General features: G+C 37.5%; 2 protein-coding genes across 2 annotated transcripts; one reads left to right on the forward strand and one right to left on the reverse strand.

Moving 5' to 3' along the window:
- The first annotated feature begins 2535 nt into the window (after window positions 1-2535).
- On the forward strand, window positions 2536-5668 carry LOC134536069 (elastin-like). Its single transcript, XM_063375600.1, has 2 exons — window positions 2536-2607; window positions 3998-5668. Exons 1-2 carry the CDS (start codon window positions 2596-2598, stop codon window positions 5492-5494), a joined length of 1509 nt encoding a protein of 502 aa, XP_063231670.1. The 5' UTR covers window positions 2536-2595; the 3' UTR covers window positions 5495-5668.
- A 5643-nt stretch (window positions 5669-11311) lies between these two features.
- LOC134536072 (uncharacterized) lies at window positions 11312-13822 on the reverse strand. Its single transcript, XM_063375604.1, has 2 exons — window positions 13746-13822; window positions 11312-12510 (listed from the first exon to the last, which is right to left on the reverse strand). Exons 1-2 carry the CDS (start codon window positions 13755-13757, stop codon window positions 11461-11463), a joined length of 1062 nt encoding a protein of 353 aa, XP_063231674.1. The 5' UTR covers window positions 13758-13822; the 3' UTR covers window positions 11312-11460.
- Between the last annotated feature and the right edge of the window lie 3294 nt (window positions 13823-17116).

The raw sequence follows: 17116 nt of genomic DNA on the forward strand, positions 1-17116 counted from the left end.
CATGAAACCAGTCTTCCCCACATCCACGACACCATCTCCAAAACCACCAAGAAATTCGTCCACAAATGCTCCCACAACCTCAACCCCCTCATTAGACAGATCGCTGACCCTACCCCCAACTCACCTCACCCCAGAAGACCGCTCTTCACGACGGATCATCTCCAGGCAGAGGACTCCACCGACGAGGACGACATGGACCCAGCGGGAGGGGCCGGTGGCTAACCCTGGGGACCAGCACAGCTACGAGAAGGCACTGCGGAACCAATCACACCACGGTACTGCACCACTCTCTACCTGACCACCCCACCGAAACGCAGATCCCGACGCCGGCCGCAAGGACCGGGGCCCGAGCCAACGGACCCGGCCACACCATCACATCACCACCACCCTCACCACCAAATGTAAATAGACACTTCACCTCACACAAATCACCTGCCCCCAAGGACTTGAATGTTGGAAGGGACAAAAAATGTATGTATCTTTAATTGTAAATACCTTAATGTAAGTGTATCAGATGTTTTCTTCCATTTTTTCTATTTGTATTCTCTTTTTTATAATAAAGAGCTAATTTTTGGTGGGGTGGAACCCCTGGCGGGGGGTCCCCCATTAAAAAAAAAAAAAAAAACACATTGGATTTGAACCTCCCGCTCGCCGAGTTTTTGTGCTAGTAGTTATGGGCCCAACCAAAAGATGGCGTCACATGTCGCACAAAACATTGTATACACTCTAAGAGTCGCAATTCGATATCTTCCTCTTTGTTCTATGGTTACTACCTGCACTCTCGCCACGATGTTTTACGTTCGCCGTAAGAAAACTGTCCGGAAGTTTGCCACGCCAACATTCAGGCGTAGTAAGAAATTACGAATGGTCAAGGGCGCAACAACAGGGGGGGGGGGGGGGAAGCGGCATGGGTATTTTGCCCCCCCCCCCCCCTTCTTAAACCATGAAGTGGGGGAAAACGGGGACAAAGAAAGTGCTGTGTAATCAATTTTTAGATAATAAAACTGCTTAAATAACACCATTTTCCACCTTGAAATACAAATTTTCCCGGGGGAGGACCCCCGGACCCCCTCTTGAATAGTGGGGATCGATGATTCTTTTTAATAGGTCCTTTGGAAATTTAGTTTTTGCGCCCCTGCGAATGGTGAATATGTTTCTCACGAATCCATAATATCCATCTTATGTTTGTGTAGGAAAAAGTTAGATTCATGCCATAACTATAGATGAATTTTCCCCACGATGTATTTTTGACCAACAACTTCCATTACATCGACCAGTGTGAACTGAGGCTTAGACACACGCTATGAACTAATTTGCTCCCGTTTTTGACAGTTTCTATGTCACGAAGTGTCACATTCTGTGTTCGTCAGTGCTATCGTCGCTGTGTTGTCCATAATACTTGTTTAGTTCAATCGTTGGTTCCCATTTGTCCGACATCAGCTGATTCAGTCTTGTTTTCTGTGAATTTATATCTTCATATTTTTTATTTATTTATTTGGTTTTCAGAATTTTGGCATGACAAATAGTGCAAAACTGCAATGAGTATCTCCATGACGTATCTCCAAAAAACTGCATTAATATAAAATACTAGCAGAACCCGGCAGTCGTTCTGCCGAGTTTATTTATTTACCCCCCCCCCCTCTGTCTCTCTCTCTCTCTCTCTCTCTATATATATATATATATATATATATATATATGATGGTTTGTAAGTCACCTATAATCTACAAAGCGTTGTCGAAAAATTAGGAAAAAATTAGAGATTTACTCATTTTGATAAGATTCTATTGTTTATATTGGTCACAATCACTATTTGTTGTTATTGAGGATTAAGGACAGCAAAATTCACAAAATAGGTACCATTTTTCATGGCGATCGGTGAATGGAATAGAAGTTGATGCGCTGCAGTGCCATCTAGTGGCGAGTTATAGCAAAATGGATAGCATAAAAAACCTCCATAAAAAAAACCTTCGATGTGCCAACTTTCATGGCGATCGGTCAAACGGTGTTGTAGTTTATCAACGTCATAGATACAAAATCCATTTATATAAATATATAATGTCTACTCAAACCCCATGCTCTAATTAGTGTTTAATTGTACGTTTTATTTAACAGCCTCTACGCAAGAACGCAGCACAAACACACTATAAACTAAGTAGAACTAATAAAGATCACAATTCATAACATGATTATTGATAATAAGTAAAATACAAGTAATAATACTTAATAATAATAATAGTAATAATCGCTCGGTGATTTTTACTATCTTCAATCATCACAGCATTTAATAAAAATGTTAATATCAATCGAGAAAAAGTTATTGATTGTGATAAAATAAATAAATTAGAATCTTTTTTTCTTCCAAATCGACATCACTGCAAAACTACCATGTCTCAGCAGCGGTAACACGCACAGACAGAACTTGTTTACTCTGGCCGCTAAGAAGCTACCACGTATCTGTGTTCTGTTTCCACAAATGCGCGGCGATCGTGACCAGGCCGTAACATCGATTGTAAACAGTCGACCCGTCGAAGAGTATAAATGTCGAGGAATTTTCCGTAGAGAGTCATACCCTGAACACTCGTCGAAGCTGCCGGGATGATATCAAAGGTAAAGTGAAATTTCTCTTCTCTTTCTTACGCAGTTCTTTTAGTAAGAATGTTCTTCTACCATCCATTTCCCTTTCCCCTCCTCCACCACGAAAAAAAAAAGACTCTAACTAAATAAGCCAAATTTTTATTTAATTATCTTAATGTTTTCCACGTAATAAATGTAACGAAAGATAATTTCACTGGTACGGATATTATGATTTAGTAAAAATATATGCATTAAAAACTTTTTATTTTTAATGTAACCTGTTGTCAAACAAAGCTGGTTAAAATGAGAATTTTTTTAATCACAGCACACTCCTGCCTGTTTTAATTTAATACTAGCAACCCCCCCCCCCCCCCCAACAAACCAATATCACACGGATGCCATCTACTAATTTGGCGTCATTTAGTTAAGTATCAAGTTCTCGTAAGTGTCCGGTGTTTTCAAAAATTATATTCATACTAACTCGTACTGCCCATGACTAAATAATTCCACTGTAAACAATGTTAACAGCTTTTTTTCTCACGAGGAAACAAAACAAATTTTGTTTAGAAGTCACACGCGAAAGGGCTACACATAGCTGTCCATGTGAAAAGCAGTCAATGCTGAAATATATTCTTGCAAAGTTGAATGTTTTACCCTGTGGCTTATTTATTCTTATCGAAAAAGACAGTTCTACTGGAATTTGAAATCGGTTTAATTGAAAGGGTAGATCCGTTGCTATTAAAGGCATCCGCGGAATCAAAATGACCGATGGCATATGATATAGTGTAATGGTCTATTTTGATCGAAGTTAAATGCTTAAGATAACTAACATATTTAATTAGATAAAATTTAATATCATATGTATGCATTATAACATTAACCTTCCAAAATAATATCTTTATATTATAGTGGAAAACATAACAAAATCCGTGGGGTAGTTTAGAAGTAAGCAAACAGACAGATGTGGATAGCGGCCATGTTTTATACTATGTAAAGATAAATAATAATTAAAACTAAAACTTCACTAAGAAAAAAAAATCAAATAAAAATAGTAGAATGTTGTACATATATAGTTATAAAGTGTAGAATACTGATAACTAAAAAAATGCGAATGTATGGCCAACTATAGTTTAACATGTTCAAAAGTAAGTGTAGGTAGATTTTTATTTCGTGTTTTTATTCCTTATCATAATCATAAATAAGTAAATCCTATAAATTTGCTCTAAAACTCTTTAAACAATTCTATCTAGGCAGTACATAATAATATTATAGTAAATAAGTCACAATTTTGATAACAAAAAATAAACTTTAGATTTACATATAGTTCAAACCAAAGATATTATAAAATTTGATCACTTACAAATCAATACAATCTAAAATATATTAGAAAAAAACTACCAAAAAAATTGTTGTGTGGCTGCAGGTGATTGCTGTGGCGGCCCTGCTGGCCATCCCCGCCAGCGGACAGTGCGGCTGTGGACACAGCGGCTGGGGGTATCCCAGTGTGGCTCCTGCTGTCCAGCCACTCTTGTATCCCTCTCTGGCCGCACCATGGAGCTACCCCAGTTACACCGCAACACCGGCAGCCACTGGCTCTGCAGCCTCTTCCTCCAGCTCTTCCGCCGCTAGTGGAGTAGGAGGCAGCGCGTCTTCGTCGTCAGCTGCTTCAGCCGCGGCGTCCGGGTACCCAGGGTACGTCAGTCCGGTGTCGTATCTCCCCGCGAGTCCAGTGTCGTATCTCCCTCCTGTTTCTCCAGTAGCTCCACTGATACCCTCATACGGCGGAGGATGTGGAGGGTATGGTTTGGGAGCCGGCATTGGCAACCTGTGGGGAGTTGGCGACATCTGGGGAGGATATGGATACCCTAGCGGCATTGTGTCAGGACTCGGTTCTTCCGGAGCTTCTTCATCTTCCAGCTCTTCAGCGGCAAGTGGCCTTGGAAGTGCTTCGTCGTCTTCATCTGCTTCTGCCGCAGCGTCTGGGTCCCCAGGTTATGTCAGTCCAGTGTCGTATCTCCCTCCTGTTTCTCCAGTAGCACCACTGATACCTTCATACGGTCTAGGATGTGGAGGGTATGGTTTGGGAGCCGGCATTGGAAACCTGTGGGGACTTGGCAACATCTGGGGAGGATATGGCTACCCTAGTGGCATTGTGTCAGGACTCGGTTCTTCCGGAGCTTCTTCATCTTCCAGCTCTTCAGCGGCAAGTGGCCTTGGAAGTGCTTCGTCGTCTTCAGCTGCTTCTGCCGCAGCGTCCGGGTACCCAGGGTACGTCAGTCCGGTGTCGTATCTCCCACCTGTTTCTCCAGTAGCACCACTGATACCCTCATACGGTCTAGGATGTGGAGGGTATGGTTTGGGAGCAGGCATTGGCAACTTGTGGGGAGTTGGCGACATCTGGGGAGGATATGGATACCCTAGCGGCATTGTGTCAGGACTCGGTTCTTCCGGAGCTTCTTCATCATCCAGCTCTTCGGCGGCTAGTGGCCTTGGAAGTGCTTCGTCTTCATCATCTGCTTCTGCAAGCGCATCTAACCCTGGATATGGATATGGATTAGCAGCTCCTTACGTCTCCGTGGCACCGATCGCACCATCTTACCCCGTTGCACCTATTTTGCCATCTTATCCCGTGGCACCAACCCTGCCCATCGCCCCCATAGCTCCTGCTGCACCTTCTTGGGGCGGTATTGTTGGTGGGTACGGAATCGGCTCTGGTATCGGCGGTGTCTGGGGAGGATACGGCCTCCCCGGGCTGGGAGTCGGGGCTGCGTCCAGCGCCTCCGCCGCTGCTGCACTCGGCGGTCTCTCCGGCGGCCTTATCGGAGGATACGGATACCCTTCTGTCGGCGTGGGAGCTGCCTCCTCGGCCAGCGCTGCTGGTGTCGGGCTGGGCGGCCTCTACCCGAGACCCTGCTACTGAAGAAATGATATTGTAACTGGCTCGTTTTTGTTTTGCTTGAGATCATTGTGAAATCATTGCAAGATGATGGCTATGTATTGCAATGTTAAACGATACAATGTAAATACTACATATTTATACTCTCTTCTTTTTTGAACTTTATTTTTTATGTAATTAAATTACATGCAAATTTGATTTTGTCTTATACTTACGATGTTTTCCTTTCATGGTTTATTTGTTTCTAATTTTTTATCCCTTTCTAGTAATTGGAATAAATGACCATTGTTAAAAAAAAATCAAATTATAAAAGGTATTTTGGGATCCATAAAGGAAATCAGGTTTTCTTAGACATATTTATTTACAATTTATAATATTAATTCCTTTTAATCTCTCTTCTAATTACTAAACAACAGCTCTTTTTAAAGTTAAACTGAAGTATTTAGTGTTGAAATTTATGCATTTTTACAATGACATTGAGTTTGAAAAACTACAGCATAGGATAAAAACTATATTTTTAACTGAACATTTAATTGTGTATTTTCATATATGCATCTACACGTGTAGTTTAAAATGTTATTATTTTTTTATATTTATAGTTATAGCATGCTTACCTTCGACAAGAATGCTTTAGATGTTAGGCATAAAATCAATGTACAAATACAATCTCAATAAAAACAATAAGAAAATATATACGAACTAAAATACACATATAATAACATGAAATCCAAACAAAAGGACGGTAAATAGTCAACACAAAAATATACAATATAAAAAATAAATACACATTGATTTAATCATTGATTATATATGATAAACTAAGATAAAGAATTAAGGTTATCTACTATTTTGATTATATATAATTAATTATTAAAAAAGGAACCAGGCTATTGAATTCATTAAAGTTTTTAAAAATAATATATACAACTACCTGCCCGACCAGGCTTCGCACGGCTATACTAATTGAAAAAAAAAAAGCCACATCTCCCATTTACAGTAATGGTAAATAAAAAAAATTCAGTGAAAATGTATTACAATGCTGTATAATGTACCGGAGAGAAAATGAATAGCACCGATGGTTTCCCGACTCGTGCACGCAACGTACAACTGATGTACCCGTACTTCGCTACGGCAGTCTACAGGCAGATCACTCTTGCACCACTCATTATACATGCCTCTCCTTGTGGGTATGCCACTGCCGCGCGATGCCCGTTGCCATGGAGACGCAGAAGGCATGAACAAGGCAACATCCTGTTCTCATGCAGACAAAGTACCCACTGTTGCCTGGTTTTAACCACCCATGGGATCTAATTTTCGGAAAATGTCATCCTGTGTAACATAAGGAACATTACTGTGAAGTTTCAAGTCTGTAAAATATATATACTTGAAAAAAAGGGCAATAAAAAACAAATTAAACACAGAGAGAGGAAAAAAAAACAATAGTTTAGGTTTGCGATTTAAAGTGATAAAAAGTATTTAAATACTAATTGAACTCTTATGAGGGTACTGATTGCTTCGTTGTTAATATCACACGGGTGTTTTTTACTTGTATGGGAAAATTAAGAATGATAAGGCATGACTTGATGTAAGTTTTTGGACATACGCCATTGCTAAGAATGGCGTATTTCTTAGCAATGGCGTATGTCCAAAAACTTACATCAAGTCATGCACTCCCATTGCACAAATCTTTTAAAGATAACAACAATGATAAGGCATCTAGTGTGTGGCAACAATGTTAATAGGCAATAGGAAATAAACTTCTAGCGCCTGCGGCATTGTCAACACACACTTCGTACGTGTACTGCATGTTGTATCTAACCCCCTCCAACGCATTTCATTCTAAATTGGACTTTTAGTAAGAATCCCTAATGTTATTGATAATATAATATAGCCTATAGCCTTCCTCGATAAATGTACTATCCAACACTGAAATAATTTTCAAATCGGACCAGTGGTTTCTGAGATTAGCGCGTTCAAACAAACAAACAAACAAACAAACAAACAAACAAACTCCTCAGCTTTATAATAATAGTATAGATTTCATTTTTGTTTGTTTAAAGAACATAACAGTGATTGATTTCAACTGTTAAAGGATGGTATTTTGATTCCAGTGTTTTCTAGAAGATAATTACAATTAAGTTTATTATCATAGGAGTTACTTACAAATAGTGCATCTAATATGGGTAACTCTGTTTGCAGACAAAGAGCCGAGAAGGGAGTGTTGATATCCAATGTTATTGAAATTATTAATTTGACTCATAATTTTGATTAATTTATTTTGTACTTTTTCAAGTTTATCACAATCAGTTTTATCAATAGTGTTCCAAATTATAGAGACATATTATAGTTTATATCTAACTAAATATATAAAAAGACTGAGAAATAGAAACAAAATTAGATGCATTAAATGTAATATATTTAATTAGATCAAGAGTTCTGTTTAAATTCGATAATGTAGACTGAATGTGATAACGAAATGTAATTTAGAGTCGAAGGAGATACCTAAATCTTTAATATTATTTAATTTCTTAAAAATAATTATTTAAAAGTTAATGATATTTTACTTTAAGATGTATATTTGTGCAGTTTATCTGAAGCCTGTACAATTTGGTTTGCTAGAAACATTTTAAGTAAGATTACAAAAAAAATTTACATTTTAAAATGAAATAACGTAGTAGTTTATACAAAATTTGACGATAGTTAGTATCACGTGTGAATTCTGAGTTGGTGGGTATGGAATCGAATCTCCTATCGGCGGTATCTGGGGAGGATATGGCAAGTCCGTTCAAGCCAATGCAGAACTGCATGCTTGTTAGATTGCCAATGTTTGCAGTGATCCTGTAGTAATGTATATTTTTTTTAATGAATCTTATTTGTAAAATAATTTGTCTTGAAACTTGTACTTTTATGGTAAAATGTAGAATTGAGATAATATTGAATCAAATAAGTATTTTACCCTAATTTATATTTCTTGTATCGAGAAAGGATCGAATCAAGGGCACTAAACGATCCAATAAATATATAAATGGGTAATAATTTTGCTGACACTTGAATTTTTTTCTTTCGAATTTTTATAGGCCAATAATTAAAAATTTTCAATATGGTCACCAAGATGGCCTTCCAGATGGTGGATTCTGTGATGGTTTGGTGATTCACAATACTGCACTTTGGAGGGTAAAAATTAAACCAATATGGTGGCAGCGAAATCTGGCAGTTACAAACAAGATGGCATACTAATATGACTATCATATCATTATTAGTGTTATATAAAGACGTTGATGCTAATGGTTGGGTGTCATTCTGCTTGTAGTCTCCGTACAGGAATACCCATCGCCAAATTTTGGACTTACCTGGGTTCAAACCGAGGACTCCAAACTTCACGAAGAAAGGGCATTTTTTATTAAAACTTTATTAAAATTGTAATTAATGCATTTTACAAAATGTAAAATTTTTCCCTTTATTTTGAATAGTAGGTCATTACTGAAGTTAAATATGGCGGACACTGCATCGCATTTCAAAGTGATAGGATCCAAGTTTTGAAAAGTTCTATAAAACTCAATGGTAAATGTGACATGATAATTCAAAAGTGCAGAAAGTTCTAGAAACAAGATGGTGGAATCAAGGATGGCGGAATCCAATACGTAGCAATCAAAGATAGCAAAATACATTTGGGTAAAAAGTTCTTGAAAAACAAAATGACGGATGTGACATCATAACTCAAAATAGCGGACTTCAATGTAATATATTTCAAAATGGCGGCTAAATCCAAGGTCATCTAAGATGGCATCCGAGGTCAAGGTGAAAATTCCCCAGCAGCTTACTGATGGCTGGTAAATTTAAGGAGGAACTTAAGCAGCTTTGGGGACAATTAGTGATTTTAAAAACAAAAAATTGAAACATTTTGAAGTTCGAAATTTAAAATTTTCTATGGTTAAATTTAGTAGCGGCCGGTAATGTTAAATTATGGGTGCTCACACACTCATAAATACACACATGAGAAAACATAGGCACTCATAAAAGAAAAAGACCTCCTACCTTACTGCGTTCTTTAAGCCTGTTTTAGTGTCAGATTATCTGTGTTGGTGCGGCACCGTAGCAGTTACTGCTTATCTTGGAGTCGTGAAAGATATATTTCGTTTATTACACAAACTCATGTCTGTATTTGTAGCCCGAATTAACACAACGAAAATTATTGAGCAGACTAGTTGTTTGTTAAGAGATTTTAAATTGTAATTCAAAATGGTAGATCGCTGATCAAGCCTCACATAAATAATAAAAAATTATGTTTGATGTTCTTGATTTTTCAAATTTGTGGCTGGGCTTAAGCTTATCAAAGTGTTGCACCTGAAAGCAGACTCTCTGTAAGCACTGTCTAGCTGTTTAATGATGTTTATTCTACCTAACAATTTAAGTTCAATATTGGCATTTTTGTGAGCAAGAGAGTTTTCATGTTTATCAATTTCCTCGCCCAAAGTACGGGGTCCTTATAACCTGACTTTGTCCACGCGCTAACTTCTGCACTAAAAATCAGACACGGAAAACAAAACAGAGCATTTGTTTTTACACAGCCGCATAGCCAGTTGTGTTTTGTGTAAATGTTTTTGTTAAATTTACGTCTGAAAATACGTTTTTGTGACTTTTTTTCCGTAGTTATTTCTAAATGAGGCTGATCAGGACCTAAATTTGTAACTGTTAACTTTTTCTCGTACGTAAATTTTCTGTTCGCTAAAATTGATTGTACGGAATTCATTATGGCGATTTTTAAAAATCGTACATGTTTGCTGTACGCGCCAAATAACGCAGTCACAAAGGGAAACTTTATAACATACCTCAGAAAAATGTTGTCCTGCGTAAGGCACAGAAAAATATTTTACAAACGCACACGCACACTAATTATTTAAAGATATACGCTCGCATTGAACCACACGCAACTACTTGTTTCCACTGGACGTAAAAAACTGAAAACGAAAAGTTTGTTTGGTTAGGGGTGATAGGATTGGAGTTGACAATACTGGCATCTACCGGGCTAATTCATAAGTTATGAGTTACTTCTCTGATCAGTGCTGCTGTGCGTGCTGAAATTCGGAACTCCATCAATGAGCAGCGAAACGCCAGGACAATCACGAGCACACCAGAGTCGCGCACTCGTCCAGTGTTAAATGTCCCGTAGGAGGTGACGTAATTCCTTCTGCGCATGCGCAAAAGGACCGAGACAGGCATGCAGGCAGCGCGTTTCGTGCACAGATCCATTGTGAACACTAGAGCGTTGCCGTATCGCCGCAATCGAAAAAATAAAAAAAGACGTCCGTGACAGATGCAAACAAAGCGACGAGTGTAACTCTGGTAGCTGCCACTGGTAAAAGTAGATAAAAAGGAACTTTTAACTCTACAAAATAAATAAATTATATGTAGAAAACAGGGTGTGCACGTGCACCTGTGCTCTTTAATACCGGCCGCTACTGGTTAAATTACCCTCAAATATATAAGTGATTGAATTTTCATATATCTTATAAGATATTTTTGGAAAATTTTGTCTTATAAGCTGAAATTTATTGGACATTTTAGTGGAATTTTGTTTCAATAATGGAACATATTTGGCAATTTTTAAACGTAAATTTCATAGATCAAGTTTACAGTCATCCAAGAAGGCAAACGTAAAGTCCTAATCCAAGATATCTGGATCTATTGTTGGCTTCTTCTGGCGAACCCTTGCGGCATACTTAGCCCCTAATTTATACTACACTTTATACTCCTATCACCAAACCGTTTTTATGGTTTTTTTCCTATATATGATTTTAAGGATATTTTACAAAAGGATATTTTGAATATAGAGACAAGATATTAATATGAGTAATTTATTCACATAAAAAATAGGCAAATTTGCAATAAATAGTATCTCATACTACCACTTTCCATATTCACATTCCAAGACATAGCTAAGATCATTCAAAGAGTTCACAATGATTCAATGCAGTTAACAGCTCATTTCTTCAGTAGCAGGGTCGGGGGTAGAGGCCGCCGAGCCCGACACCAGCAGCGCTGGCCGAGGAGGCAGCTCCCACGCCGACAGAAGGGTATCCGTATCCTCCGATAAGGCCGCCGGAGAGACCGCCGAGTGCAGCAGCGGCGGAGGCGCTGGACGCAGCCCCGGGGAGGCCGTATCCTCCCCAGACACCGCCGATACCAGAGCCGATTCCGTACCCACCAACAATACCGCCCCAAGAAGGTGCAGCGGGAGCTATGGGGGCGATTGGCAGGGTCGGTGCAATAGGTGCCACGGAGAAAGTTGGCACGATTGGTGCGACGGGGTAAGATGGCACAATAGGTGCAATAGGGTAAGATGGTGCAATAGGAGCAATCGGGTAAGATGGCACAATTGGTGCAACGGGGAAAGATGGTGCGATTGTCGCAATTGGGTAAGATGGTGCGATCGGTGCCACGGAGACGTAAGGAGCTGCTGATCCATATCCATACCCAGGGTTAGATACGCTCGCGGAAGCAGATGAAGAAGAAGAAGCACTTCCAAGGCCACTAGCCGCTGAAGAGCTGGAAGATGAAGAAGCTCCGGATGAACCGAGTCCTGACACAATGCCGCTAGGGTAGCCATATCCTCCCCAGATGTTGCCAACTCCCCACAAGTTGCCAATGCCTGCTCCCAAACCGTACCCTCCACATCCTCCGCCGTATGAGGGTATCAGTGGTGCTACTGGAGAAACAGGAGGGAGATACGACACTGGACTCGCGGGGAGATACGACACCGGACTGACGTACCCTGGGTACCCGGACGCCGCGGCTGAAGCAGCTGACGACGAAGACGCGCTGCCTCCTACTCCACTAGCGGCGGAAGAGCTGGAGGAAGACGCTGCAGAGCCAGTGGCTGCCGGTGCTGCGGTGTAACTGGGGTAGCTCCATGGTGCGGCCAGAGAGGGATACAAGAGTGGCTGGACAGCAGGAGCCACACTGGGATACCCCCAGCCGCTGTGTCCACAGCCGCACTGTCCGCTGGCGGGGATGGCCAGCAGGGCCGCCACAGCAATCACCTGCAGCCACACAACATGTTTTTTTTTTGCTAAATCACTTAAAATTTATATTTTAAATTTACCTGCGTGTGATTTTGACCTAGACATCGCTATAAATTTAATCCCAATATTATTAAATTTGAAATGTAAGATTTTTAAAAGATTTTTTTTTTAATAATTACACATATGCACATAATGTTATTGAATAGAACAATACTGTCTATATATTAATTAGTTGAGAAATTTTTACGTTTTTTTCCTGCTTAATGTTTAGTTGGAGAACGACAAATTTGAGACCACCTGCATTGTTGCTAGTACATATATAAATGATAATAAATACAGAACTCTAATGATATAGCCAAAAAACATTATACACTAATTTAAATGTGTTTTTTGTTTATGTAGGGACAGCTGTATGGTGTGTAAAATTTGAAGTATATTTTGATAATTGTATTTATTTGTTGGTTTTAACTAAGTGACCATAAATTGTATTTCATGCACTGCTACCAAATTATTTAAGTTATATTGCATTTGCTAACTGGTTTTACACGAAATAAGATATAAGCTGTGGAATATCCAACCTGCTCACATTTGACGTTATCGCTATGTTTAAATAAATTACTTTAATGACACATCTCACCTCAAATGATATCAATTTCTGAATGTCACAAGTATGATATTTTATAATGTATTTTTTTTTTCGAGAAACTTGTATAATTTATTTTTGCCTATATCTCTTTTAATATTTAATTAATTTTCTTAGTATTTGAAGTATTGTTCAGGTATTTAACAGTCAGAACAATTTCATTAATTTAATTTGTATTTTTTAAATCTAGTTAATAACATTTATTTTGTAAATAATTAGCCAATTATTAAATCAATTCAACTAAACACGTAAAATTAAATAATTAATACTAGAAAATAACGTTTGGGAAATGATAGCCTTTGTTTTGTTAACAAATGTTATTTTTTTATAATTATAAAGTTACTTTACTATTCTAAGTTTCCTTGGCCTAGCTAGTGTGTGTGTCTATATATATAAATAAATTTTAGAGCGCCACATTTGTAAAATTTAAAATAAACATTCTAAGCCAGTTTTATCTTTGTTACAGGTTTCATGTTTGTAAATTTAAAAATATTTGATTATAATATTTATATACAATTCTATTACTACTGGAAAAAATAAAGTACGAAGATAAGATGGGTATTACCGACAGAACTGTATGCGCCCAAAGGATAAAAACACATCACCTCACCTTGTGTATCATTCTTGCAGCTTGTTCTTCGATGTACGGAGAGGATATGACTGTACGTGTGTTCGTCCCGCATATTTATACTGTCATCCAACCGACTGTTGATATTCGACATTATAGCAGCCTCACGATCACCCCGTACTTGTGGAAACCAAACACTGATAAGTGGGAGCATTACGGCAGACAGAGTAAACAACTTGATGTTAGGAATTGCTTCTAAATTATTTTTTACGTGCTCCCGTTGCGTTCGCGTGAAATTTTTCTTTTCACTTATAGAAAGGTCTGTTTTTAATATTTTAATAGTATTACATATGTATCAGAAATAATTATAATCTTATCAGTATTACTAATCCTCGTTTTAAAATGTGGATAATTGCCGTCAATAGTAGATAATTGTTACAAATCCTAACTTTATGTTTAACTAAACATTACCATACATTATATATTTGGAAAATATTTGATCTACATATTATTATAAGTATGATAAGAACCATTAGGTAAGAAATTAAATAATAGAGGCCAAGTTTAAAAAAATAATTCCTTTCTATAACTCAGTTGTTTGTAAAATTTATAATTTTTTAATTAATTTATTTGTGCCACAAATGTACCACACTTTTTACTGCATTGTTTATAATTAACTTAATAAACATATTCTTTGTATTAACATAAATATATATATTAACATAAATGAACGAATGAATCAGAAAATTATAACAGACCTACTCTCCAAAAGTGTTCTTTTTTTAATTGAGTTTTTCGTTTTATTTTAATTTACATGACATTAAAAGTAAATAATTTTTGGTTGATAGAAAATATTATTTACAACTTTAGTCATTGTCAAGTTTAAATAAGTTACTTATTATTTTATATATACTATTAGTTGTTCATTTTTAAATTCACCTTAAAGATAATGTATATAATGATTTATTTTACCTTGTAAACTATTTAAGACGAAATATGTCCTGTATTCCTGTTTAATTATTTAATTTATTATATTTAACATGTATTTCGTATTTCTATCTCTCGCTAGTTTCTAGTTAGAACAAACGTATTGTTGACAAAATAATTTAGGTAACTAGTTATTAAAACACGTTTTGCTATTTTACAAAATATTTTCCTTATAATTGTTAACTATATTGACTCCTGCATAACCACTTTTTTAAAGCGAAACCACTATAACTGTTTTAATTTAACCAAATTAATGTAATATTTTTTGTTATTATGTAGTAGGTTTAAGTTATAGTTAAGTAACTATTTAAATATTGTAGTAGGCAAATATTAGTAATATTATAAAAATATATTCTCAGGGTCTGAAATAATTCAAAGTGTTATTTTTTTAATTATAATATATTAATGTTTATCCCTTCCAAAATATATTTTGCTCCAATATTTAATATTTAGCTATTTAAGATAAAAGTAAATATTTCAGAGTTATATATAAAAGTATTTCCTGGGACTGGAGTCTCTGAGTAAGGATGGGTTCAATGACGACCACTATTATGTCACGGCGGCCATCTTGGATGACCGTGACCTTGACCATATACCTCAGTCGCCATTCTTGATTCTGGAACATTGCAAGTTTTGTTAAGGCCGACATCGAGCGCTAAAATTCCCGAACGTTGCACTTTTTGTCACGTCCGCCATTTTGGATCTGATATCACAGGAATATTTTTCGATTTTGACATAATGTCCGCATTCTTTTTTTTCGTCTGCTGGAGGCCGTTGTTTTGGATGACGCCCAGACTGCCATATTGGATACCATCATCTTTGTTTCTGCTGTTTGTTCCTAGAGAGCGCAGCATATATCTGTTCAAGCACGTAAGGTCGGTTTTTATTACCTGCCAATGTTATTGTGGTCATGATCGACATACTAATATTTTTTTAATGCTAAATGCATTGGAACCCAGGTAATTCGAACCATGACAGCTCAAACCTCCTGAGTGAGAAATCATACGCCTTTGACTGTATGGCCATCGAGTCATTTACCAGACTGAGAATTAAAAACTGTATATAAAAATATAACACACACATACGAACCTGTATTTTTTTTAATTTGAAGGAATAATAGCATCACCTGCTAGAGGACGTTGCCGCCATCTTTATTTTCAATACTTGCTACCAGTAGTCCTAGTTAACACATATCGCTTGGAAGAGAGCACTGCCGCTATCTTGTTTTCAGTAATGAATACAAGGAGCGCTAGTGTCACGTAGTACACATGCCATCTGTGTTGCCACCATTTTGGTTTATAATTTTTGCCCGCTATAGTTCAATAGTATTTATTACCATGGTGCTCCCCATCTTGTCGGCCACCTGGGCCGCCATCTTTTTAATTTGTAATGTTTTAGCAAGATATTCGGAAAAAATACCAAAAAAAATCATAAAAAAACACTAATTATTTATCATAAAAATTCGATCTTTTCTGTCCATGGTTCGATCCATGGTCATTACAAAAAGGTAGTTTAATTTAAAATACCAGAAAAGTGACAAGTTTAAGAAGGAAAACAAAATTTCAAATGAAAAAAAAATTATACATAGTTTCTACAAGAATAAAAACAAAGAAATTACTATCTTTTCTCGATTTCTGCATCAGCTACCCACGAATTAAAGCGAGTTAGGAAGTCCCACCCACTTGACGTAGGATGATCCATTTCTTCGTTGGAGAATCTTCTCCACCAAGTATGTATCGGGATACATTATAGGCTGAATCTCTTTTACATAGAATCCGCCTAGATTAGGCCGTTGGCCCATATCTTCGAGGTTGTAGGTTATAGGCTCCAATTCGCGATCGTGAGCCCAAACAAAAAGTTTGGGAATCCAATTCTCAAAAAACCCTTTCTCGAAGATGCCTTTCTTCTTGGATATCCGCACAATGTTACCGACGTTAGCATTCGTGGATATTTCTTCTTCGTGTTGGAAAACATTGTTCGAAAGAGGTGATCGTCCATTAGTCTTTAGGCCTCACTTTCGTGGCAGAATGCACTGGAGAATAGTATTCGCTTTACTAGTTTTGGTAAGATATCCAGCCACTTGTAATTTCCGTTAGCCGTGAACTGTCGCCACATCTTGGTGCGCGGAATTCTGTTAAACTTTTCGACAACAGTCTTTGACATAACTAATTGTAGAATATTGTTTTTATGCCAAACCGCTGTCACTTTTGTTACAGAACAAATTTAACATCAACGGGAATTCGAAGGGAAAAAAACCGAGATGCGATTTTTGGCATCCAGTTGTTTACTCTGCCCGCGAAACTGCCCCCCGCATATCTGCGTTTTAATTCCACAATAACAAGGCGATCGTGAGACTGCTGTAACATCCAATGTAAACAATTTGTCCGATGAAGAGTATAAATATGCACGACGGACCCATGAACAGT

The sequence above is a fragment of the Bacillus rossius genome, chromosome 10, assembly GCF_032445375.1.
Source record: "Bacillus rossius redtenbacheri isolate Brsri chromosome 10, Brsri_v3, whole genome shotgun sequence".
NCBI lineage: Eukaryota > Metazoa > Arthropoda > Insecta > Phasmatodea > Bacillidae > Bacillus > Bacillus rossius.